The 25,792-nt window shown below is 49.1% G+C and overlaps 1 protein-coding gene across 4 annotated transcripts in view; it reads left to right on the top strand.

The window, feature by feature from the left end:
- The window catches only part of PKN1 (protein kinase N1), an 815,639-nt gene that overhangs the window by 468,112 nt on the left and 321,735 nt on the right, over nt 1-25,792 (top strand). For all 4 annotated transcript variants that reach the window (XM_086961066.1, XM_086961076.1, XM_086961049.1 and 1 more), the window contains exons 5-8: nt 1,048-1,193; nt 10,162-10,375; nt 11,753-11,953; nt 12,444-12,553. In XM_086961066.1, the coding sequence (XP_086817192.1) occupies nt 1,048-1,193; nt 10,162-10,375; nt 11,753-11,953; nt 12,444-12,553 (671 nt within the window). The remainder of the gene's footprint in view (nt 1-1,047; nt 1,194-10,161; nt 10,376-11,752; nt 11,954-12,443; nt 12,554-25,792) is intronic.

The raw sequence follows: 25,792 nt of genomic DNA, 5'->3' as shown, positions 1-25,792 counted from the left end.
GATTTAAGTTGCCCTGCATATTGTGTCCCAAGAACCTACGTACATAATTATGGCCCACATCTGATGTGAGCCAATAATTATTTTCAACCGTTCAACCGCATGGTCTGAGTGAGAGGTCTTCCATTGCAGTCTTACCTCAAATCTGTGTAAGTGAGGGATCTTCTAAAGCAGTCATATACATGTAGGGAAAAGTTGGAGTTCGTCTCGTACCATTGATGTTGTTTTACCATAATCAATCATGTAACTGCCTTCACATGCCCCGAGGTCCCATTACCCAGTGACATCACAGGAAGTGACATGCCTCTACCCATGGCCCCAAGTAAGGGCCACTGTTTTTAAGTCTTATTTCAATGTGTCTGTTGCAGAATGGTAATAAAACTTAACAGGTTTATCAGCATACTGCTAAGATTCGCTAAAGCCAAATGCATGCTTACTTTAAAAGATCAGTGATTGGATAGTTTACATCGCAGTGGTCACATGCCAATCTGCTGAGCTGACAAGTAGCAACTAAGACTCGTAATAACACCTTACATTTCATACAACCATGCCTGCCCTGCTGTCGGCTAATCCTTGTATTAAGTCCATCTCAAAGAAAGTGGTTGGGCTTATATAATGCAAAGGGACGACGCAAGCTCTTCAATCTCTCAGATAAGTGCCCCAGTCACCTTGTGTAAGTCAGGAGCTCTCCAAAACCAGGAAGTCTTTAGTGCAGTTCGTTAGCCAAGAGCTCCCCAAAACCAGGAAGCCTTTGGTGCCGTGTAAGTAGACTACTTTCCTGTGAGCAATGATGTCTTTGCATAGTTTCGGGTGGGATCACTGTTGAACAGTGCTGCTACAGCATGGGTTGAGTTGTGAGCTTTCTTGGGGTACTGATAGCATGGCATGGTTTGAACTTCTGTGGCCTGGTATGAGTGTACATCTTTTGAGGAACTCTGATTCATTGGCATGGTTTGGGCTAATCTCTCCACATGCATAACACATTTAATAATTATACTGTGAGAATGTAGCTATTTTCATCTATTATTTACATGAATGTTTTATTTCCAGGTAACACTGACCTCAGCCATATCGAGCTTCGCATTGAGGAGCTCAGGCATCATTTCCGCGTCGAGCATGCCATCTCCGAAGGGGCCAAGAACGTCCTTCGCCTCCTTGGGTCCTCAAAGGTGCAAGACCGAAAAGCCATCACTGAGGTAAAGTGCAGACATAAATTTCCCTCAGTGAGTAAAAGTATGAGGGTAGTCTTTCCAAAAATAAGTCAGTGAGTATGGAGTGTCTTGGTCCTATAGATTCATGTTCATTTTTCCCCTATCCATGCCATTGATAATCTGTATTATCTCTGACCACTTTTAGTTTTTCTTTTTTGAGTCCTGCTCAGATGTTGCTTCTTCCAGGTTGGAATGCAAAAACTACAGTTGATGGACAGAATGCAGAACAATGTCATACATTCACGCAGGTACAGAGATCTGGGCCTAAATCCATCGTTTTATTGCACTCCACACCACCCCAGTTCAGACATGGCCAAATGCAAATCAGTCTGACCCTGTGCCTCATAGGAACAGTCCAGCCCGAACTGCCAAGCCATGCCGACCCTGGACCGGAAATAAGCTTCCGAGGACCGGTTTCTGGCATTCCAGCCGTCTTCAGCCCGGCTTGCTTGAATCCAGTGGTGTGGAGAGCATGGGACTCACGTCTGAGCATACCCATCCCACTCGGGGTGACAAATGCAAAAACCACAGTTGATGGACAGAATGCAGAACAATGTCATACATTCACAGTACAGAGATCTGGGCCTAAATCCATCGTTTTTCTGCACTCCACACCACCCCAGTTCAGACATGGCCTTAAGCAAATCAGTCTGACCCTGTGCCTCATGGGAACAGTCCAGCCCCAACTACCAAGCCATGCCTTCCCTGGACCGGAAACAAGCTTCTGAGGACCGGTTTCTGGCATTCCAGCCGTCTTCAGCCCAGCTTGCTTGAATCCAGTGGTGTGGAGAGCATGGGACTCACGTCTGAGCATACCCATCCCACTCGGGGTGACAAATGCAAAAACCACAGTTGATGGACAGAATGCAGAACAATGTCATACATTCACCCCAGTACAGAGATCTGGGCCTAAATCCATCGTTTTTTTGCACTCCACACCACCCCAGTTCAGACGTGGCCATATGCAAATCAGTCTGACCCTGTGCCTCATGGGAACAGTCCAGCCCGAACTGCCAAGCCTTCCCTGGACCGGAAACAAGCTTCCGAGGACTGGTTTCTGGCATTCCAGCCGTCTTCAGCCCGGCTTGCTTGAATCCAGGTTGGAAGCCTCTTGTAAAGCATTCTTGTTGGAATTTGTGAGAGCTTCTCATTTGCCTCCTTTCTTGTTCTACATAATCCTTGTGTGCCGTCTGTTTTATTTAAAAAAATGCAAATATTCTGCAAATCCCCAATAAAATACATCTTCCTGGCATTGCAGGGGCCGAAGTTGGCTTCACAGTGTGACAAACAAAACATAGTTACATTTGATAAGAAAAGATTTTCTCTACGGGGTTCAACAGTATGCCCACAGTTGAAACCAGAGTACCTTGCACATTTTTCCACTAATTCTTTTTTGTCCACAGGTCTCTTATTAATTTGGATTTAGTGAGTTTTGGCCTCGCAAGAAGTTGGGAGTTGGTGACAATGGGTATTCTCTTTACTGACTTAAATATGGAAAGTGTCTCTCACAGAGAGGTTGTTAAAGTTGGAACTCTGTAAATGAGGACTAAGTAAAAGCTGTGTTCGAGGCATATGAGCTGCAGATCCTACACTTAGCAATAGATCGCCACCTGGTGTTGGGCTCGGATAATTGCAGGTTGTTTTCTTCTTGGAAGAAGTCTTTGTAGTCACGAGATAGGTGACTCCTCCCTTGGACAATACTGCGCATGGCCATAGACTACATCCTCAGATTGTTTTTTTCCGCCACTGGGTTCGGATGAAAGTTTTCCGCTCCGGCTAGAAAAGACTTTTTCTACATTTTCGAAGCGAGAATCTTTAGATAAACTTATTTCAACATCGAATAGATTTTTCGACATCACCAGCTACATTCCGGTGCGTCGACGCGGGCCGTTGGGCCTATCGGCGCCGTCGGACTACGCCTCATGGAAAGAACTCCATTCAAGAGATGCCTGGTATGTCGAGCAAAGTTCCCTCATAGCGACCATCACGAGGTCTGCAACTTCTGTCTCTTGCCAGAACACGACGAGTCGACCTGCGCAGCCTGTGCCTCCTTCCGATCGAAGAAAACCATTCGGGATCGGAGGGCCCGTCGACACGAAATGAGGATATCAGCGCCAGCACAGGAGGCCATCTTTGAGGAGGAGATCGTCGAAGAAGACGTCTCCGAGGATGAAGATCCAATCGAAGATATCTCCGAGGACGAGGCTCCACTCGTCGCCGAGGAAGACTCGCCTGATCTCCAGATCATATCGGGGGCAAAGGACTCGGACGATTCGATTCCATCTTGACAACCTATGAGTACCACTGCCCCCGCACAACATACACTACCCAAGACAAAGGCAGCGGTCGGCACTCCGCCCATGGGGCCCAGTCGAGACCGAAATTTACCCTCCGACGCCCCGCTTTCGGGCTCGGATCCGAGGAAAAAGACTACGCCTTCCGGTGCCTCGGCACCGAAAAAACATCATGTGCCAATTCCACCTTCTCCATTGGCACCGAAACATCCTTCGACACCGAAGGATTCTTCGACACCGAAGCCAAAACGCCCTTCGGTGCCCAAAGACAAAGACCCTTCGGCACCACAACCAAAAGACACATCGGTGCAGAAGCCAAGAACTGTACCGGACCCGAAAGCTTCGACTCCGAAACCCTCCGGTTCCAAAAATAAAGAAGGGAAGACAGATTCAGGGGCCGCAGGCCCAACAAAACCTTTGTCCACGCCAAAATCTTCGATATCGGTACCAAAGTCTCCAAGGCATGATACAGACAAGTCTAGACCACCTTAGGCACCGAAAAAATTGCCACAGGACTCAATCACTCCTCCTAAGGCAAAGAACACTAATCAACCTCTATCGGCACCAAAAAAATCGACGCCAAAGAAGATGATAGAACAAGAAGAACTGTTTAAACCAGATCCTAAAAAGAAAAAAAGTCTATATTAATCCAAAAACTGGACATGTGGAAGCAATTCCATATAAAAAAAGACCAGAAGCAATTCCTTATAACAAAAGACTAGCAGACACACCACTTCCACCTGTGGTTAATGCCAAAAAGGACTGTGCAACTTCTCCAATGCACCCTTCCTCTCCTTCACCTTCTTCCTCTCCTAATCCTTACATTGAACCTATGACTTCTCCAGTTCAATCTCCTGTATCATCACACCACACTGACGAAGAGTATGATTTAGGTGGGGGCAATGACGTAACATACCCTTTAGATGAGGATGTCAACCCCCAATATCCCAAGGAGGACGAGGCATATGGTTTTACACCAAACAATGCACCAGACATCCCTGAGCCTCAGTACTACCCGACATAACCTTCCCCTACAGAAGATAGTATTGGGTTTAATCATCTATTAAACAGAGCTGCCCTTTACCATGGAGTGTCAATGCACTCTGATGCCATTGAGGAGGATTTCTTACTAGACACTTTTGAGCAGTCACAAAGGTCTACTCAAATATTACCTATGATCAAAGGAGTTATTAAACATGCTCCGGACATTTTTAAAGATGCAGTAAGATGTAGGGTGCTAAATCCCAGAATAGAAAAAAAGTATAGACCAGCATCAGCTGATCCGGTCTATATTAAGGGACAGCTGCCACTAGACTCTTTGGTAGTGTCAAATGCACGTAAAAGAGCAAACTCCCAAACTTCTGGTGACACGCCCCCGCCTGACAAAGAATTCAAAATTGATGCGTCGGGGAAAAAGGATTGCTGCACAAGCAGCAAACATATGGCGCATAGCAAACACACAAGCCTTACTTTCACGCTACGACAGGGCTCACTACGACCAACTAGAAAAATGTATGGAACATCTCCCAAATCAATACAAAGATCAGGCTGCAGAGCTCTTACAAGAAGGCACACTAATATCTAATGCCTCAAATAAATGCGCACTAGATGTAGCTGACACAGCATCCAGAGCAGTCAATACTAGTGTGATTCTCAGACGTCATCCATGGTTACGCATTTCAGGTTTTAAACCAGAGGTACAAACTACCATCCTGAACCAGCCCTTCAATCAAAACCAGTTGTTCGGGCCGGAGGTAGACAACACACTAGAGAAGTTGAAAAAAGACATGGACACAGCTAAGTCTATGGGTGCATTACAATCCACCCTGAATAAAAATTCTTTTCGCCGCTCCTTCTATAGAGGAGGCTCAAAGCAAACCGGCACAGAGACCACATCATCTTTTAAGACAAACACACAAACCTCCTCTAACAAAGGCTACTTTAGAGGAGGATACAGAGGCAACAACAAGGGAAGAGGCAGAGGTATTAACAACAACCGCTCCTCTTCCACGCCCAAACAGTGACTTCCCTCTGCCTCCCCTACAGCATTCCACTCCTGTGGGGGGCAGACTTTCACAGTTCCTACCTGTCTGGAACTCCATCACAACAGACAGGTGGGTAAGACAAATTATCCAACATGGCTACTGCCTATAACTCACAGCAACCCCCCCAAACATACCACCCATGCAGTGTCCAATGTCCACAGACCATATAACTCTGCTTCAACAGGATGTTCTAGCACTTCTACAAAAAGATGCTATTTAAGTAGTTCCATTAGAGGAACAAGGAACATGAGTTTACTCCCTGTACTTCCTAATTCCCAAAAAGGACTGGACATTAAGACCAATTCTCGACCTCAGGCCCCTCAACCACTACATACAATCGGATCATTTTCACATGATCACTTTACAACAAGTACTCCCATTACTACAACAGGGAGATTTTCTGTCCACACTAGACCTAAAGGACGCCTACTTTCACATTCCTATACATCCTGCGCATAGGAAGTATCTAAGGTTTGTCATACAAACACTATCAGTTCAAAGTCCTTCCATTCGGGGGTCACAACAGCACCACAAGTGTTTAGAAAGTGCTTAGCAGTAGTAGCAGCACATCTCAGAAGACAACAAATACATGTCTTCCCTTACCTCGACGACTGGCTCATAAAAGCAAGATCGTTCAACCAGTGTGTACAACACACAAAACAAACTATTCAAACATTGCACGACTTAGGGTTTACGATAAACTACACCAAGTCGCACCTAGAGCCTTCGCACGCTCATCAATATCTAGGAGCTACCATAGACACATCTGCAACTCTAGCGTATCCCAGTCAAGCCAGGATTCAAAGTATTCAGAAGTTAGTCTCCCTTTTTCAATGCCAGCACTCTCTCCAAGCCAGAGTGTTCATGAAACTAATAGGCATGATGGCGTCTTGCATCTTTATAGTACCTCACAGAAGACTGCAAATGCGCCCACTACAAGAATATCTAGCACAACAATGGAATCGGGCTCAAGGTCAGCTCACAGACCTGGTGTTGGTAGACAGCCGTACATATCGCTCTCTGCAATGGTGGAACACCAAAAACTTGACAAAGGGACGGCCTTTCCTAGACCCTGTTCCACAGATAGTGCTCACGACAGATGCATCCCTCACAGGATGGGGAGCCCATCTCTTGCATTTTACCACACAAGGTCAGTGGAACAATCAACAGAAACAGTTCCACATCAACCATTTGGAGTTGCTAGCAATTTTTCTAGCACTCAAAACTTTTCAAGTACAAATACAAAACCAAGCTGTCCTAGTCCGGACGGACAATATGACAGCCATGTATTATATACAAAAACAGGGGGGGACACACTCTCTGCAACTGTCCCAGCTTGCTCAAAACATTTGGAGATGGGCCATCGCTCAAAACATACACCTCACAGTAGAACACCTTCCAGGAATTCACAACCAGATAGCAGATCTGTTGAGTCGTCAGTCACAACAGATTCACGAATGGGAGTTGCGCCCACAAGTTCTACAACCATTCTTTCAAATGTGGGGGCATCCACAGATAGACCTGTTTGCCACCCATGAAAATGCAAAATGACCAACCTTCGCCGCCAGGTTCCCACACCCACGGTCGGAGGGGAATGCAATATGGATGAACTGGTCAGGCAGATTTGCGTATGCTTTTCCGCCTCTCCCGCTCATTCTACTAGTAGTACGCAAGCTCAGACAAGTCTCTCAAACTAATACTAGTGGCCCTCACATGGTCACGCCAGCCGTGGTTCACCACGCTACTAGATCTCTCACTTGTTCCACATCAGAAATTACGGCTCACGCCATCCCTGTTAACACAGAACCATGGGGAAATAAGGCACCCAGAACCAAGCCAACTGAATTTGGCGATCTGGCTCCTGAAGTCCTAGAGTTTGGTTACTTAAACTTACCACCAGACTATGAATATCATTAAAGAAGCTAGAAAACCCACTACCAGAGCATGTTATGCTGCTAAGTGGAAAAGATTTGCAATATACTGTAACAACAATCACATTGATCCACTGGATGTTTCCATCCAAAATATAATTTGCTACCTTTTACACCTACAAAGGTCCAATTTGGCTTATTCTTCCATACGCCTGCATCTAGCAGCAATTGCAGCGTATTTACAAAATAGACAACATCTATCTCTCTTTAGAGTACCTGCAATAAAAGCTTTTATGGAAGGATTAAAACGAATAATCCCACCTAGGTTACCACCTGCTCCAGTATGGAACCTAAATGTGGTCCTTACAAGACTCATGGGTCCCCCTTTTGAGCCTTTACATAAGTGTGAACTGCGATTTCTAAAATGGAAAACTGCCTTCTTTGTTGCCATCACCTCTCTCAGAAGAGTTAGTGAAATACAAGCATTCACAATAGAAGAACCATTTTTTCAAATACATCCTAACAAAGTGGTTCTTAGACCCAATCCTAAATTCCTGCCAAAAGTGATTACTCCTTTTCACCTAAACCAATCAGTAGAGTTACCAGTGATTTTTCAAAAACCGGACTCTGTTGCAGAAAGGGCTTTACACACCTTAGATGTTAAAAGAGCTCTACTATACTACACAGACAGGACTAAATCCTTCAGAAAGACAAAACATCTATTTGTATCTTTTGCTCCCCCACACAAAGGCAATCCCATCTCTAAAGGAGGAATTGCCAGATGGATTGTAAAGTGTATTCAAATATGCTATCAAAAAGCTAAACGTACACCAACAGTTCCTCCTAGAGCACACTCCACTTGCAAACTAGGAGCCTGTATGGCTTTCTTAGGAAACATACCACTAGAGGACATATGCAAGGCAGCAACATGGTCTACAATACACACCTTCACTAAACACTATTGTGTTGATGTGCAAGCCAACCAGCAAGCTGCAGTGGGTCAAGCTGTCCTTAAAACACTATTTCAGTATGCTACAACGGATACAAGCGACCAACGCTAGGGGAGACACTGCTGCACAATCGTTGCTAAGTGTAGGATCTGCAGCTCATATGCTTCGAACAGAAAATGCTACTTACCAGTATGCATCTGTTCTTGGCATGTAGAGCTGCAGAGTCCTACACGCCCTCCCGCCTCCCGGGGACTTGTATCCGTTCCAGTACTCATCTTACTTAGAGGCACACGCATGGACATCCTTTCTCTTTACTTCTACTAACTCCATTTCCCATCATGGCGAAAAACAATCTGAAGATGGAGTCGATGACCATGCGCAGTATTGTCCAAGGGAGGAGTCCCCTATCTAATGACTTCAAAGACTTCTTCCAAGAAGACAACAACCTGCAATCATCCGAGCCCAACACCAGGGGGCGATCTATTGCTAAGTGTAGGACTCTGCAGCTCTACATTCCAAGAACAGATGCATACTGGTAAGTAGCATTTTCCTTTCCATCAATATGCCAAGGGATGAGAGGTGTTTCAGTTCACTTAAATCAACATACAACAAACCAAATCCACCTACACTGCTATTTAATGGTAGTTATGTGACAGTGCAGAGTTTGTGATAGCTGGTTTTTCTTAGAGACACTGTTAAATATAATGGTAGCAGGTTGACGGTAAGTGCGAAGTTAATGTCTTGGTTTTTCTGACACTGAGAAACTGATGATATAGTCTTGACATTGAACAATGGATTAATGAAAGTGTGCCCTTCACTGGGTGTTAAAGATTGCACTTCTCTTTACATGACTAGGCAGATGGTTGATCCACAGGAGAGCGATATAGTTAAAATGTGCCTTTTGCACCAAGACCCTAACTTTCATATTTCGTATAGAAATATTCTAATACTTGTGCTTCTAGCCACCTAAGTTAAGGACAGCACTTCTGTCAGGAACATGGTAATGCTTGTGTGTCTCTAGCAGACAGTGCTTTTAGAGACATTGGGTTAGGGGTGGTGCTTCCTCTATGTAGGGATGGTTGTAGAATTTGTATAGTGTGAATCTAGCTGGAAGTCCATGGAGAACTGTAAATTGTCTGAGGCAAATATAGAGTTGGGGTGCTATTAAGAGTGTTACCAATTTCAAAGAGTGGAACTCTACTTCTGACAGCTTCCTGATGTAGTTTGTTAAAGAGATGTCTTCAGCTCTTTTCTAAATTGGAGCACGTTTTGGGCAGCCTGGATGGATACAGTAACGTCATTCCAGCACCTGAGTGCATAGATGGAAAAGGCTTGATGCCTCTTTTTTTGCAAATTGTCTCCAGTCCAATAGGCAGTGAGCGACCAAAGGCTGTGGTTCTCTGGCAGCAATATTCTTATGGAGATTTGTCTATGGAAGAGAGGCCAGAGAGCATGCCTCACGTTTGGGCTAGTATGGTGAGAAAATGCAGTAAAAGGATCTATGGTAGTGAAAAGTAGAAATGTTGAGTCTGCGGTAGTGATAGATAATGATGTTGGGTTTTGGTGGAAGTATTACTGTAAACGTCTCCAGATCCAGTCGGGTGCCTGGGGATAGTCTAAAGGTGCGAAATCTGCAGGTCAGAGTGTTCACCGCAAACTGTATACCAAAGGTAAGTACCGTATTAGTAAGGTCTGCACTGGTAAATGGAGTAATGTTTGGTCTATGGTCGCAATTAGTAATGAAGGTGAGTCTGTGGTAGTAAGTTTTTAATTACCTTACCGCCTTCTTCCAGGCTCAGACCCGGTTAAGCGAGTCCAGCCAGAAGTTGGATCTCTTAAAGCATTCCCTGGAGCAGAGACTGAGCGAACTGCCAGAAGACCATCCTAAGTGTAGCATCATCAAGGAGGAGTTGGTCCTCGCCTCATCTCCTGCTTTCAGTTCACGGAACAACGCCTCCTACCAGCACAACCAGTACAACACACTGTCCAAACCCTCACCTTTAACAGGTAACTGCTGTTCTGTTTTCACCATCATTCTCTCATTCTAAACAGCTGGACCAGCCTAATCCACACTTTAATGATTTACAAATTGCTCTGCTTGTCCCGACAACAGCACCTCTTGTTAGCTCAGGGATGTTAGTCCTCTGTTTTCACTGTGACATGGGTGAAAGAGAGTTCTGATGATATGTGCATGCATTTTCTTCTGTCACCATTTGTTGCATGTAAGCGCTTTCTGTGGCCATGATGTTGGTTGGTACAAGTGCTCTGCTGTTTCTGTTGTAGCTGTATAAGATGGCTCCACTCTCACGAAGAAAAAGGATATAATGGCACTCTGATTTCTTTTCACAACACAAAGAGGGGGGGGGGGGCGCCAAGGAGCAATTAAAGGTCCATTGTCCAAGCTCCTCATATCTACATTCGTTATCAAAAAGAGGACACTGTTCCTATAGCGGGGTACAGAAAGTCACCCTCGCATAGGGGTGCAAATAGTCACCCGTGCACAAAATATAAAAAGGAAAAGGAGAAAAAAGGGGCTTCCTATGTAGATATGACCCAATAGTGAAGAGAAAAAAACACGTGCTGTCCTCTGTTGCCCTCACACACCCTGAGGAGTGTCATGCTTCATCATCGGGCGGTTGCTCCTCGTAGGGCCAGCGCTGCAATCTCCTACGGGTCCCCCGAATGGTCTCTTTATCGGAGATCTTTTAAGAACTGCCGGATGGTGCATGTGGGTATGTGGGGTATGGGTCAAATGAGGGTTAAAAAAGGTGTGCGTGTAAAGTGGTGAAACTTTTTTGAAAACATTGAAGGGTAAACATGCAGCGAATGTCAGAATTGTAAACCCTAAGCAGATAAACTGCTAGATAAAATCTTGTCCCAGAGGCACACTATGCCCAGGTGTCATGGGATCATAGATAAACATGTTTCGCGCCTGCGTCGCCATAGGGGTCGCTGGCACTTCTTCAGGACCAGGATAATAATGTTTAAGGTGCACGTGACAAAAAGTTATTAAACCCTCTAAAAACATACAGGGCGGGGCAGCACCCTGTATACCTGTTATAAGGCTATGGCAGCATAATGACAACCCGCTCCTGATGGAGTCCTAGGAAACAGAAACAAAGTAAACAACAGATAAGAGCATCAGTAACAACTTGATGCCTCATAATTTGCCACATATGTGTGCACATCCGTTATATCAAACAAGAAGTAAAAAGAAACAGGCACAGGAGACACATCAACATTATCAAAACAAGGGGGGCCTGACTCAGTGCAATGCTCCAAGTACGCCAAGTCAATCACTTCTGATTCCTTTCACATTTGGTATAAGAGTGCATCACTGCTATCATGTCACTGTAAATGTGGCTCATTCCTGTTCTCTTTCAGGCACGCTGGAAGTTCGACTCCTGGGCTGCAGTGGCTTGCTGGACTCTGTGCCGGGGCGAAGTCGAGGAACAGTGGTCTCCTTGCCCTGTAATAGTCCTGGAGAGGGAAGAGCATCCTTTATGAGCCGAAGTGGGAGAGGACTTTACAACCGCAGCAGCAGTGTGAGCGGCCGCAGCACAATCAAATCAGATGACGTGTCCAGTTGAGTGCCCATACCTATCCACAATTTTTTTGATTTCTTATAAGATTATATTTCATAATAAAAATGTGTGAGAACATCGGCTTGACACCCTTGTAACTTCACTGCCTATCGCAGTCAAAGACATTGATTAATGCAGCTCTACAGGGTCCATATTTATTTCTTCAATTTTCTCAAGTGTCTTTATTAGATCTTTGTTTCCTTCTTTACATCATACCTGTCAGGCCCCTGGGTCTCAAATTAATCGTTGCTGTCCTTTATATCATTGCTTTGCCATTGGACAGCATCATATGATTGTCTTTGCTTATCTCTGATTTGTTTGAAAGATGTTAGAAAGCATATTTTTCAGATGTCACGGTGTCCCAATTGTGTTCTTTCCCAGCACATCACTGTCTCTTCAATGTGTTTGTTGTGTTCGGTGATGTGCATCAGTTTATGTTACTCACATATGCACATCTGCCGTGCTCTAAGCTTTTGTTCTTGCCTTTCTAGATGAGGTGTGTGCTGTGCTAAAGCTAGATAATGCAACAGTTGGGCAGACTACCTGGAAACCCATTAGTTTGCAGTCTTGGAACCAGACCTTCACTGTGGAGCTTGAGAGGGTAAGCATGTGTGTTTAATACCTTCTTGAAGCATGTGACTGTTCTAGATAATTTTCCTTCAGCACCCAGACCGCCATGGGTTTGTAGCTCCTCCAAAGTTTCTTACTATGACTATGAGCGTTCGTAAATAAAAGTATGAGGCTAGTTCTATAGCACCACTGCATAGTTTGCTCCTTGTTAGTGTCTAGAGTGCCGGCCTAAGTGAAAATGATTTTTATCACAGCTCAGCATTTGTTCGAATCCTTAGTTAGAGAAGATTTATTGAATGTTGGATGAAGGTGGGCTTGGGTGGAGTTTGAGGAGTTCCGCTATGCGGAACTCCGCGAAGGGACCAAAAAACTCTGCCGCGCTACGCATAGTTCTGCAAGCGGCTGAGTGCATTAGGTTGCAATGTTCGTGTTGATTTTTTGCACCGGGTGATTTCCCGCGCTGGAAAATCAGTGAACAGCACCAGTTGCAGCACAAGAGGGAGCTGCTTCTATCTGCCACTTGTGTAGATATTGTGCTCGAGCGACAGCATCCTCAATGCATACCGAAGGGTTCGAGGCATGTGGGCTGCTGAATTCATACCTGTGCATAGATCGCCGCCTATTGTTGGGTCCGGATGATTGCACATTGTTGTCCTGGAAGAGTCTTCGAAGTATCACGAGATAGGTGGCTCCTCCCCTGGACTACAGTGCGCATGGGCATCGACTCCATCCCCAGATTGTTTTTTTCCGCCATTGGGTTTGGATGTCTTTGGTTCCCTCTTGTCGGAATCGATAAAATTAACTTAACTTTACTCGAGACCAAAAGGTCTTTAGGACTTGCGCCAGTATTGTCTTGCGTTCGGCTTCGCAACTTTCCTCGGCTCCAAGCCAAGCTTGTACTTCCGCGTGCTTTCGGCGCGGAGGGCCTAGTCGACGCTCCAGACTCTTCGACCATCCATCATGGAACGAAGTCCATTCAAACGATGTCCGGTGTGTAACTCGAAGTACCCACACATCGATGTCCACCCGGTGTGCAACAAGTGCCTGTCGCCAGACCACGATGAGGCCAAGTGTATGGCCTGTTCAAGGTTCCGGTCCAAGAAAACACTCAAGCTCCGTCGAGCTGCGCGCCTGGAGGCCCAGCAATCTGCACCGGCGCCTACGGACATTTTCGATGCTGGGGAGGTCGAGGATGAAGATATCCAGGACATCTCAGAATCTAACCCCGCGTCGGAGGTTGAGGACGACTACGACGCCGAGGCCGAAGTTTTCGGTGAAGTCGTCGAGGAGGTAGGGGACGGCGATGGGGCCTTTGGGGCCATGGAGGATAGCTCGGACGAAGAGCTTCCTCAAACTGACTCTGGGGCCGTTCAAATAAATAAGGCCCAGGTCGAGGGATCGCCTTCGGGTCTTACCCGAAACCTTGTTGTGGGTTCCTCGGCCCCGCCTGCTAGCCCGGCCACGGACATTGGTACCGATTCACTCCCGGTGACACAGAAACCGAAAGTGAAATCTACGGTCTCGACGCCAGAGATATCGAAACCGACAGTGCGCATCGCATTGGTCGGATTGAAGACTTCGGAGGCCTCGGCGCCGAAGAAATCTAAGATAGCCGTCGAGCCGAAGAGCCACGTCAAAATGGCCGACCCGAAGGCTACTACGTCGAAGCTGAAAGTTAAGGGGTCGGGCGCGGCCGAAGACTGTCGACGCCGGCAAGGGTCGACTCGATCACAAGAAGACGGTCGACGACCCCAAGAGGTCTCTTACCGACCCGAAGAAGCGGCCAGACGACCCGAAGACCCTCTCTGCCCCGCTTCCACACGACAAGGCCAAGGGAGCTGCGCCTAGTGTGTCGACTCCGAGGGTAACCTCATCGGACTCCACTCCAAAACAAACCTCTAAAGACTCTGTCGAACCGGCGCATCCATACGCCGCGTTCACAAAGAAGGGTTCGAGGCATGTGGGCTGCTGAATTCATATCTGTGCATAGTCCGCCACCTAGTGTTGGGTCCGGATGATTGCACATTGTTGTCCTGGAAGAGTCTTCGAAGTATCACGAGATAGGTGGCTCCTCCCCTGGACTACAGTGCGCATGGGCATCGCCTCCATCCCCAGATTGTTTTTTTCCGCCATCGGGTTCGGATGTGTTTTCGGTTCCCTCTATCGGAACCGACAGTTGTTCGACTTTTACTCGAGACCAAAAGGTCTTTAGGCTGGGCGTCGGTATAGTTGCGTTCGGGTTTCTTACTGACTCTCAGCTCCGATCTCCTACTGCCCTTCCACGTGCTTTCGACGCGGACGGGCCTACACTACACCCTTTGCTATGGAGCGGACTCCATTCAAGAAGTGTCCGCTGTGTCACTCTAAATATTCGCACCTCGACGTGCACCCCGTGTGCAATACATGCTTGTCACCGGATCACCGTGAAGACACCTGCATGGCGTGTTCAAAGTTTAGGAGTAAGAAAACTTTGAAGATTCGCCGGGCTAATCGACTCCAGGCTCAGTTGTCGGCTTCGGCACCCCCGCCTGATGACATCTTCCAGGAATCTGTCGAGGAAGAAGACGACGTACAAGGGTCGGACTCTAACACCGCGTCCGAGGAAGAGACCTACGACGCGGATGAGGAGGCCTACGACGAAGTCTCCAGCGAGGTAGGGGACGACGAACTGGCTTGTGCCACGATGGGGGATAGCTCAGAGGAAGAGCATCCCCAAACAGACTCCGGGGTTACTCCCCGTCATACGGCCCAGGTCGAGGGATCGCCTTCGGGCCTTACCCAAGATCTAATTATGAGTCCTACGTCCCCGCCTCCGGGCCCGGTCACGGACATTTCTAACAAGAAAACGAAAGTGAAGCCAACTGGTCTCGCACCCTCGGATGCGAAACCGAAACCCAAAGTGGCGTTGGTGAAGAAGGTTCTGGAGGCGTCAACTTCCACGAAACCCAAAATGGCCGACTTGAAGAGCCACGCCAAAATGGCCGACCAGAAGAGCCGCGCCAAAATGGCCGACCCGAAGCCCTCTGGGTCGGCGCCGAAGGTGAAGGCATCCGACGCGGCTGCGTCGGCACCGAAAGGGGTCGCGGACCCGAAGACGGCTTCGAAGAAGCGTCACGCCGACGGTGCGACAGGCCATGGGGCGTCGGCACCGAAGAAGAGGCTTACCGGAGACCGGGCTCTCGGAGACGAAGAATCGCTCGAGACGGTTCAGCCCTCGGCATCCCTTACAAAGAAGGTGGGAGAATCCTTAAGGCGGCTCCAACAGTCCTCTGTGGTTCCCAGCCAGGACACTGTAGTGCCTAGGCCCACGCCGAAGCCTGCCAAGGACCAAACGCCCATTCGTTTTACCCTTCCTCCCAAGTCGGCGCCGAAGGCCTTCGCGCCTAAGCAGAGCGGACACTCTCAGGAAGTATTGACGCCGAAGGCTGCCTTGGTGGTGTCGAAGCTTCGGCTCCAGCCGCTTGCGGTGGAGGAACGTCGTGAGGTGATCATCGACGCCAACACCGGAAAATTGTCGCTCCTCAAACGAAAGATTACGTCGGAGCCGGCCTTGGAACCCTTTAGGATTCCACTCAAGAACAAAAGCTACTCTGCGGACTCTTCGGCTCTGATGGAACCTCTGTCTCCACAAGCCCTGGAACACTCGCCGGCCCATTCCCCCGTGCCTGATGTGGACGAGGAAGAGGCCGAGTACAACTATCCTGCGTACTCGGATCCGGAAGAGGAGCAGGTGCCCTGGACAGCAGGAGGCGACACAGACGACCCGCAGTCGGGGCAGGACACTCAACTTTTCGCCGCAAAGACGTCCCCGACAGAGGACTCGGCGGCGTTCAATGCATTAATAGAGAGAGGTGCAGCGAACCATGACGTCGAACTGCACTCAGACCCCGTGGATGCAGACTTCTTAGTCGACACCTTCTCGGTAGCCGAAAAACAAGTCAAGACACTACCGATGCTTAAAGGGGTGCTGAAGCATGCACAGGAGGTATTCAAGGAGCCCACCCGGGCGCGGGTGGTCAATCCTCGCATCGACAGGAAATATAAAGCGGCGCCAACGGATCCCACGTATATTAAGGGACATTTGCCATTGGACTCCCTGGTGGTGTCCAACGCTCGAAAGAGGGCGAATTCGCAGACTACTGGTGATGCTCCTCCCCCAGACAAAGAGTCCAAGATCTTTGAGGCATCAGGCAAACGCATTGCTGCACAGGCAGCGAACATCTGGAGGATCTCTAACACTCAAGCCCTGCTTGCACGTTATGATAGGGCCCATTATGACACATTAGAGGCCATACTGCAACACTTGCCTGACCAATACAAGGAGGCGGGGGAGATGCTCATTCAGGAGGGCAAACTCATTACAAATGCATCCATCAAATGTGCCCTAGATGTGGCAGACACTGCCTCCAGGGCTATCAATACAAGCGTGTTACTTAGGCGCCATGCCTGGCTTCGAATTTCTGGGTTCAAACCCGACATACAAACCACAATACTGGGTCAGACAGTGAATCCTGACCATCTGTTCGGCCCTGAGGTGGATGCCTCCCTAGAAAAGATGAAAAAAGATACCGAAACTGCCAAATCTATGGGGGCTTTACAAAGTCAGCAGTTTCGGGGTGGTTCCTTTCGCCGCTCCAATTCAAGAGGCACCTCGAGAGGCCAGGCATCCCAGTCCACGCAATACTACAAGGGTAACACCCAGTCCTCGTATAACAACAACAAGGGCAGAGGTGGCTACAGAGGCAATAATATCAAAGGCAGGGGACGTGGAAACAATGCCTCCAGGTCCACCACCTCCAACAAGCAGTGACGTCTTGTCACTTCCCCCCGATCACACAACACCTGTCGGGGGGAGACTCCAGCAGTTCCTGCCGGCGTGGAGGTCCATCACCACGGACAGGTGGGTGAGGTCTCTTATCCAGTACGGGTACTGTCTAGAACTTACGTCCATTCCACCGGACATACCGCCAAGAAGCCGTGCTATGTCCGGCGAGCACTTGACCTTGTTGCAGCAAGAAGTACTGGTCATGCTGCAAAAAGGGGCGATAGAGCTCGTTCCATTGCAAGAACGGGGAACGGGGGTTTACTCCCTGTATTTTCTGATCCCCAAAAAGGACGGATCGCTCAGGCCGATCCTGGACCTCAGGCCCCTGAACTGGTACATCAACTCGGAGCACTTCCATATGCTCACGTTGCAGCAGGTGCTTCCCCTGCTTCAACAGGGGGACTTCCTAGCAACGCTGGATCTGAAGGATGCCTATTTCCATATTCCCCTGCATCCTTCCCACAGAAAGTATCTCAGATTCACGATCTTAGACCAGCATTACCAGTTCAGAGTCCTGCCGTTCGGGGTCACCACGGCACCGAGAGTCTTCACCAAATGTCTAGCGACTGTGGCGGCGCATCTCCGTCGCCAGCACGTCCATGTCTTTCCATACCTAGACGACTGGCTTATTCAGGCAAAGATGGAACGGCAGTGCGTAGACCACGTGTCACGCACCATTCACCTCCTGCACGATCTGGGATTCTCTCTGAACTACCCAAAGTCCCATCTCCAGCCCGCCCACGTGCGACAGTATCTGGGCGCGACAATCGACACTCTGGCAGCCACTGCGCAGCCGAGTTCAGTGAGAATCGCCAGTATCCAGGCGCTGATCCATCGATTCAGACCCCAACACTCGCTTCCAGCGAAGGTGTTCATGCAGTTGATAGGCATGATGGCCTCCTGCATCTCCATTGTCCCGCACGCAAGACTACATATGCGTCCGCTTCAGGAGTGCCTGGCACGTCAGTGGACTCAGGCTCATGGGCAACTGACAGACCTAGTGTTGGTGAGCGGTCGGGCGTACAACTCTCTGCATTGGTGGAATCTACAAAACCTTTGCAAGGGCCGACCATTCCAAGAGCCTGTCCCACAGATCATCCTGACAACGGACGCCTCTCTCCAGGGATGGGGAGCGCATGTACTCCACTACACTGTGCAGGGACTATGGACACTTCAGCAACGGAAGATGCACATCAATGTCTTGGAACTGATGGCAATCTTCATGACCTTAAAGGCGTTCAAAGTACATCTGTGCAACAAGGTCGTGTTGATCCGGACGGACAACATGACGGCCATGTACTACATCCAGAAGCAGGGAGGTACACACTCTCCACAGCTGTCTCATCTGGCTCAGAGCATGTGGAAGTGGGCCATTCAGAGGAACATCTTCCTCATGGCGGAGCATCTCCCGGGCAAGGACAATCAAATGGCGGATCTGCTCAGCAGACACAGCCATCAGATGCACGAGTGGGAGATACATCCATCAGTACTCCAACCGTACTTCCAAAAGTGGGGTCATCCAGAGATAGACCTGTTCGCCACAAAGGAGAACGCAAAATGCCAAAGCTTCGCCGCCAGGTTCCCACACCCCCAATCACAGGGCAATGCGATGTGGATGAACTGGTCAGGCAGATTTGCGTACGCTTTTCCCCCAGCACCTCTGATACCGCTGGTGGCACGCAAGCTCAGGCAACACTCGATGACGCTCATCCTGGTTGCTCCAACGTGGGCTCGCCAACCATGGTACACCACGTTTCTGGAACTCTCCGTGGTACCGCATCAAAGGCTTCATCTCACTCCCAGCCTTCTGACGCAGAGCCATGGCGACATTCAGCACCCAGATCCGCAACAGCTCAACCTGGCGATCTGGCTCCTGAAGTCCTAGAGTTTGGCTACCTCAATCTTCCTCCCGATTGCATGGACATCATTCGGGAGGCAAGGAAGCCCACTACTAGAGCTTGTTATGCGGCTAAATGGAAGAGGTTTGTCATCTACTGTGTAGACCACAGCATTGACCCGCTAGATGCTTCCATCCAGAACATCATATGCTACCTTTTTCACCTGTATCGATGTAATCTAGCGTACTCTTCCATCCGCATTCACCTGTCTGCTATGGCAGCATACCTCCAGAATAGGCAGCACCTGTCTCTCTTTAAGGTCCCTGCTATCAAGGCTTTTCTGGAAGGACTCAAAAGGGTCATTCCACCAAGGACTCCACCAGCTCCAGAATGGAACCTCAATGTGGTTCTTACAAGGCTGATGGGTCCTCCCTTTGAGCCACTGCACTCTTGTGAACTCCAGTTTTTGACTTGGAAGGTTGCGTTCTTAGTAGCAATTACATCGCTACGGAGGGTAAGCGAGCTGCAGGCGCTCACCATCCAAGAACCTTTCTTCCAAGTACATGCTAATAGGGTGGTGCTCCGCACTAACCCTAAATTCTTACCCAAAGTGGTCTCACAATTCCACATGAACCAAACAATTGAATTGCCGGTGTTTTTCCAAAACCCAGAGACGCTGGCGGAGCGCATGCTCCACACTCTTGATGTGAAAAGGGCCTTGATGTACTATGTAGACAGGACAAAAGATTTCCGCAAAACCAAACAACTTTTTGTTGCTTTTGCCACACAACACAAGGGAAATGCAATCTCCAAAGCAGGAATCGCTAGATGGATAGTAAAGTGCATTCAAATCTGCTACGCTAAAGCTAAGCGCACTCTCACTATCCCACCAAGGGCCCACTCCACTAGGAAGTTGGGGGCCTCTATGGCTTTCTTAGGTAACATTCCCTTAGAAGACATCTGTAGAGCAGCCACATGGTCTACCACTCATACTTTCACTAAGCACTACTGTGTAGACGTGCATTCAAAACAACAGGCAGCTGTTGGTCAGGCTGTTCTAAAAACACTTTTTCAGACTGCTGCAGCTGGCACGGGCGGCCGCCGCTAATGGAGGGACTGCTATGTATTCTATGCACAGATATGAATTCAGCAGCCCACATGCCTCGAACTGCAAATGCTACTTACCAGTATGCATCTGTTCTTGGCATGTAGGGCTGCTGACATTCATATCGCCCACCCTCCTCCCCGGCGCCTGTAGCAGCTGCAGTATGTATTCATTTACACACATATGCTCATAGCATGGTCATCACTCACTTCTTCACTCCATCTCTGCCAATGGCTAAAAACAATCTGGGGATGGAGGCGATGCCCATGCGCACTGTAGTCCAGGGGAGGAGCCACCTATCTCGTGATACTTCGAAGACTCTTCCAGGACAACAATGTGCAATCATCCGGACCCAACACTAGGTGGCGGACTATGCACAGATATGAATGTCAGCAGCCCTACATGCCAAGAACAGATGCATACTGGTAAGTAGCATTTGCATTACGGAGTCCCTACAGCGCATTAGGGACAGCGCCGCAGCAGTCGAGCCGAAGGACCCTCCGCCGGCCAAGCCTCTGGAGAAACCGGCAAAGGCGCCCATTCCGATTCTTTTCACCTTGCCGCCTACAACGGCGCCGAAGGCTTTCGCTGCTAAATCAGGGGCCGGCGTGCCCGAGAAGGTATCTTCGACGCTGAAGGCATCGTTGGTGGTCCTCGGCCCACAGCCTCGACAACTTTCAGAGGAAGAGCGTCAAGAACATTTCACCGACGCCAAAACGGGCAGGCTTTCCCTCCTGAAGAGGAAAATCACCCCGGAGCCCCAATTGGAGTCGTACAAGATCCCACTCAAACGGAAGATGGACTCTGCTGGTAATCCAGCCTTGGTGGAGCCCATTTCACCACAGGCTCACAAACTCTCGCCCACTCACTCCAATGTGGACGCTGGTGAAGGCGACGACGAGGATGAATACAGCTATCCCGTCTACACAGACCCAGAGGATGTGGCAGAGCCCTGGTCTGCTGGTGGTGAGCCTGGGGACCCGCATTCTGGGAAGGACCCTCAGCTCTTCTCCGCGAAAACTTCCCCCACTGAGGACTCTGCGGCTTTCAATGCCCTCATTGAGCGGGCAGCGGCCAATCACAACGTCGAGCTGCATGCTGACCCTGTGGACGTCGACTTCCTCTTTGACACCTTTTCTGTCTCTGAAAAGACTGTAAAGACACTGCCAATGCTGAAGGGTGTTATAAAGCAAGCTGCTGAGGTCTTCAAAGAACCCACCAGGGCGAGAGTCATCAACCCAAGGATCGACAAAAAGTACAAGGCGGCGCCCACTGTTCCAACTTATATTAAGGGACAGTTGCCTTTGGACTCCCTGGTTGTCTCCAATGCCCGGAAAAGGGCCAACTCGCAAACTACGGGTGATGCTCCTCCCCCAGACAAAGAATCAAAAGTCTTTGAGGCTTCGGGGAAGAGGGTGGCAGCACAGGCAGCCAACATATGGCGCATTTGTAACACGCAGGCGCTCCTGGCGCGTTATGACAGGGCACACTATGATACCCTAGAGACCCTTTTGCAACACCTATCCGATCAATATAAGGAAGGGGCTGAAATGTTAATACAGGAGGGGAAGCTGATCTCCAACGCTTCCATAAAGTGCACTCTGGACGCGGCGGACACCGCCGCACGCGCGATTAACACTAGCGTTATGCTTTGTAGACATGCATGGCTACGGATATCTGGGTTCAAGCCGGACATTCAAACCACCATCTTGAACCAAACGGTCAACCCAGATCACCTGTTTGGCCCAGAGGTTGATACCACCCTTGAGAAGATGAAGGAGGACACCGACACTGCAAAATCCATGGGTGCCTTACAGTCTCAGCAGTTTCGGAGTGGGTCCTTTCGTCGCTCCAATATTAGAGGCACCTCAAGGGGTCAACTTTCGCAGTCCGCGCAGTTCTACAAAGGCAACACCCAGACTACTTATGCCAACAAGGGTCGAGGTGGATACCGCGGCAACAACGCCAAGGGCAGAGGACCTGGCAACAACAGCTCCAGGTCCTCTACCGCCAACAAACAGTGACGCATTGTCACTGCCCCCTGACCACACAACACCGGTCGGGGGAAGACTCCAGCAGTTCCTGCCCGTGTGGAAGTCCATCACCACGGACAGGTGGGTCAGAAAGCTTATCCAATTTGGTTATTGTCTGGAGCTCACATCCACTCCACCCAACATACCCCCAAGGCACCGTCCTATGTCCGGCGAGCATTTGCACTTATTGCAGCAGGAGGTCACAGTCATGCTGCAAAAAGGGGCAATAGAGCTCGTGCCCTTGCAGGAAAGAGGCTCAGGAGTTTACTCCCTGTACTTCCTGATTCCAAAGAAGGACGGATCCCTCAGGCCCATCCTGGATCTCAGGCCCCTCAACTTTTACATCCTGTCCGAGCATTTCCACATGCTAATACTGCAGCAAGTTCTCCCACTGCTTCAACAGGGGGACTTTCTGGCAACTCTGGACCTGAAGGATGCGTACTTCCACATTCCGCTACATCCTTCACACAGAAAATACCTCCGGTTCACCATCCAAAACCAGCACTACCAATTCAAGGTGTTGCCTTTCGAAGTCACCACGGCACCCAGGGTATTCATAAAGTGCCTGGCGACGGCGCATCTGAGACGTCAAAACATCCACGTCTACCCCTATCTGGACGACTGGCTCATTCAGGCGAAGTCGGCCCAGCAGTGCGCCGACCACGTGTCCCACACCATTCACCTCCTGCACGATCTGGGATTCTCACTGAATTACCCAAAATCCCATCTCCAGCCCGCCCACATACGGCAGTATCTGGGTGCGACCATAGACACTCTGGCGGCCACAGCCCAGCCAAATTCAGCGAGAGTCGGCAGCATTCAATCGCTGATCCAAATGTTCAGACCTCAACACTCGCTTCCAGCAAGAGTGTTCATGCAGTTGATAGGCATGATGGTCTCCTGCATCTCCATTGTCCCGCACGCCAGACTACATATGCGTCCGCTTCAGGAGTGCCTAGCACGTCAATGGACTCAGGCTCACAACCAGTTGAAAGACCTAGTGTTGGTGAGCGGTTGGGCATACAACTCTCTGCATTGGTGGAATCCACGAAACCTTTGCAAGGGCCGACCGTTCCAGGAGCCTGTGCCAGAGATTATCCTGACCACGGACGCCTCTCTCCAGGGATGGGGAGCGCATGTACTCCAATACACTGTGCAGGGACTGTGGACGCAGCAACAGGGGAAGATGCACATCAATGTTCTAGAACTGATGGCGATCTTCATTGCACTGAAGGCTTTCAAAGTACATCTATGCAACAAGGTCGTGTTGATTCGGACGGACAACATGACGGCAATGTACTACATTCAAAAGCAGGGAGGCACACACTCTCCGCAGCTGTCTCATCTGGCTCAGAGCATGTGGAAGTGGGCCATTCAGAGGAACATCTTCCTCATGGCAGAGCACCTCCCGGGCAAGGACAATCAGATGGCGGACCTGCTCAGCAGGCACAGCCACCAGATGCACGAGTGGGAGTTACATCCATCAGTACTCCAGCCGTACTTCCAAAGGTGGGGTCATTTAGAGATAGACCTGTTCGCCACAAAAGAGAACGCAAAATGCCAAAGCTTCGCCGCCAGGTTCCCACACCCACAGTCGCAGGGCAATGTGATATGGATGAACTGGTCAGGCAAATTTGCGTACGCTTTTCCCCCAGCACCTCTGATACCGCTGGTGGCACGCAAGCTCAGGCAGCACTCGATGACTCTCATCCTGGTTGCTCCAACGTGGGCTCGCCAACCATGGTACACCACGTTTCTAGAACTGTCCGTGGTACCGCATCAAAGGCTACATCTCACACCCAGCCTTCTGACGCAGAGCCATGGAGACATTCAACACCCGGATCCGCAACAGCTCAACCTGGCGATCTGGCTCCTGAAGTCCTAGAGTTTGGCTACGTAAACTTACCTCCCGACTGCATGGACATCATTCGGGAGGCGAGGAAGCCCACTACTAGAGCATGCTATGCGGCAAAATGGAAGCGGTTTGTCATTTATTGTGCGAACCACGGCATTAACCCGCTGGATGCTTCTATTCAGAACATCATCTGTTACCTTTTCCATCTGTACAAGTGTAATCTGGCCTATACTTCCATTCACATTCATCTGTCTGCAATGGCCGCTTATCTCCAAAATAGACAGCACCTTTCACTCTTCAAGGTGCCATCAAGGCTTTTTTGGAAGGCCTCAAACGAGTTATTCCACCTCGTACTCCACCAGCCCCTGAGTGGAACCTCAATGTGGTTCTTACCAGGCTGATGGGTCCTCCCTTTGAACCACTGCATTCCTGCGAGATTCAGTTCTTGACATGGAAAGTGGCTTTCCTCGTAGCAATTACATCGCTACGGAGGGTTAGTGAATTACAAGCCCTCACAATCCAAGAGCCATTTATCCAAATTCATTCAAACAGAGTGGTGCTCCGCACTAATCCTAAGTTTCTGCCCAAGGTTGTGTCTCAGTTCCACATCAACCAAACAATCGAATTACCTGTTTTCTTTCAAAATCCTGAATCATTGGCGGAGCGGATGCTCCATACCCTTGACGTTAAACGGGCCCTAATGTATTACATTGATAGGACCAAGGATTTTAGAAAGACTAAGCAACTCTTTGTCGCCTTTGCACCACACCACAAAGGTAACCCTATTTCCAAGGCTGGTATTGCTAGGTGGATCGTTAAATGTATCCAGATCTGCTATCTGAAAGCTAAGCGTACGCTTACCATTCCACCAAGAGCTCACTCCACCAGAAAGTTGGGGGCCTCTATGGCATTCCTTGGAAACATTCCTTTGGAAGACATATGTAGAGCAGCCACATGGTCTACCACACACACATTTACTAAGCATTACTGTGTTGATGTGCACTCCAAACAGCAGGCAGCTGTAGGGCAGGCTGTTCTCAAAACACTTTTTCAAACTGCTGCAGCTGGCACGGGCGGCCGCCGCTAATGGAGGGACTGCTATGTATTCTATGCACAGATATGAATTCAGCAGCCCACATGCCTCGAACCGAATATGCTACTTACCAGTATGCATCTGTTCTTGGCATATAGGGCTGATGACATTCATATCGCCCGCCCTCCTCCCCGGCGCCGGTAGCAGCTGCAGTATTCACATATACTCATAGCATGGTCATCATTCACTGAGTTTCACTCCATCTTGGCCACAATGGCTAAAAACAATCTGGGGATGGAGTCGATGCTCATGCGCACTGTAGTCCAGGGGAGGAGCCACCTATCTCGTGATACTTCGAAGACTCTTCCAGGACAACAATGTGCAATCATCCAGACCCAACACTAGGCGGCGATCTATGCACAGATATGAATGTCAGCAGCCCTACATGCCAAGAACAGATGCATACTGGTAAGTAGCATATTTGTTTCTCAACGCGAGTGATCGCGACCATCCGTAACTACCTACATTGAGAATCTCGCTGGGAGGTCCTCTAGCGTTGGATTTTCTGCGCTCGCCAACTT

This window comes from Lissotriton vulgaris, chromosome 1_1, assembly GCF_964263255.1.
Source record: "Lissotriton vulgaris chromosome 1_1, aLisVul1.2, whole genome shotgun sequence".
Taxonomy (NCBI): Eukaryota; Metazoa; Chordata; class Amphibia; order Caudata; family Salamandridae; genus Lissotriton; species Lissotriton vulgaris.
This window is presented reverse-complemented; position numbering and strand designations above follow the sequence as displayed.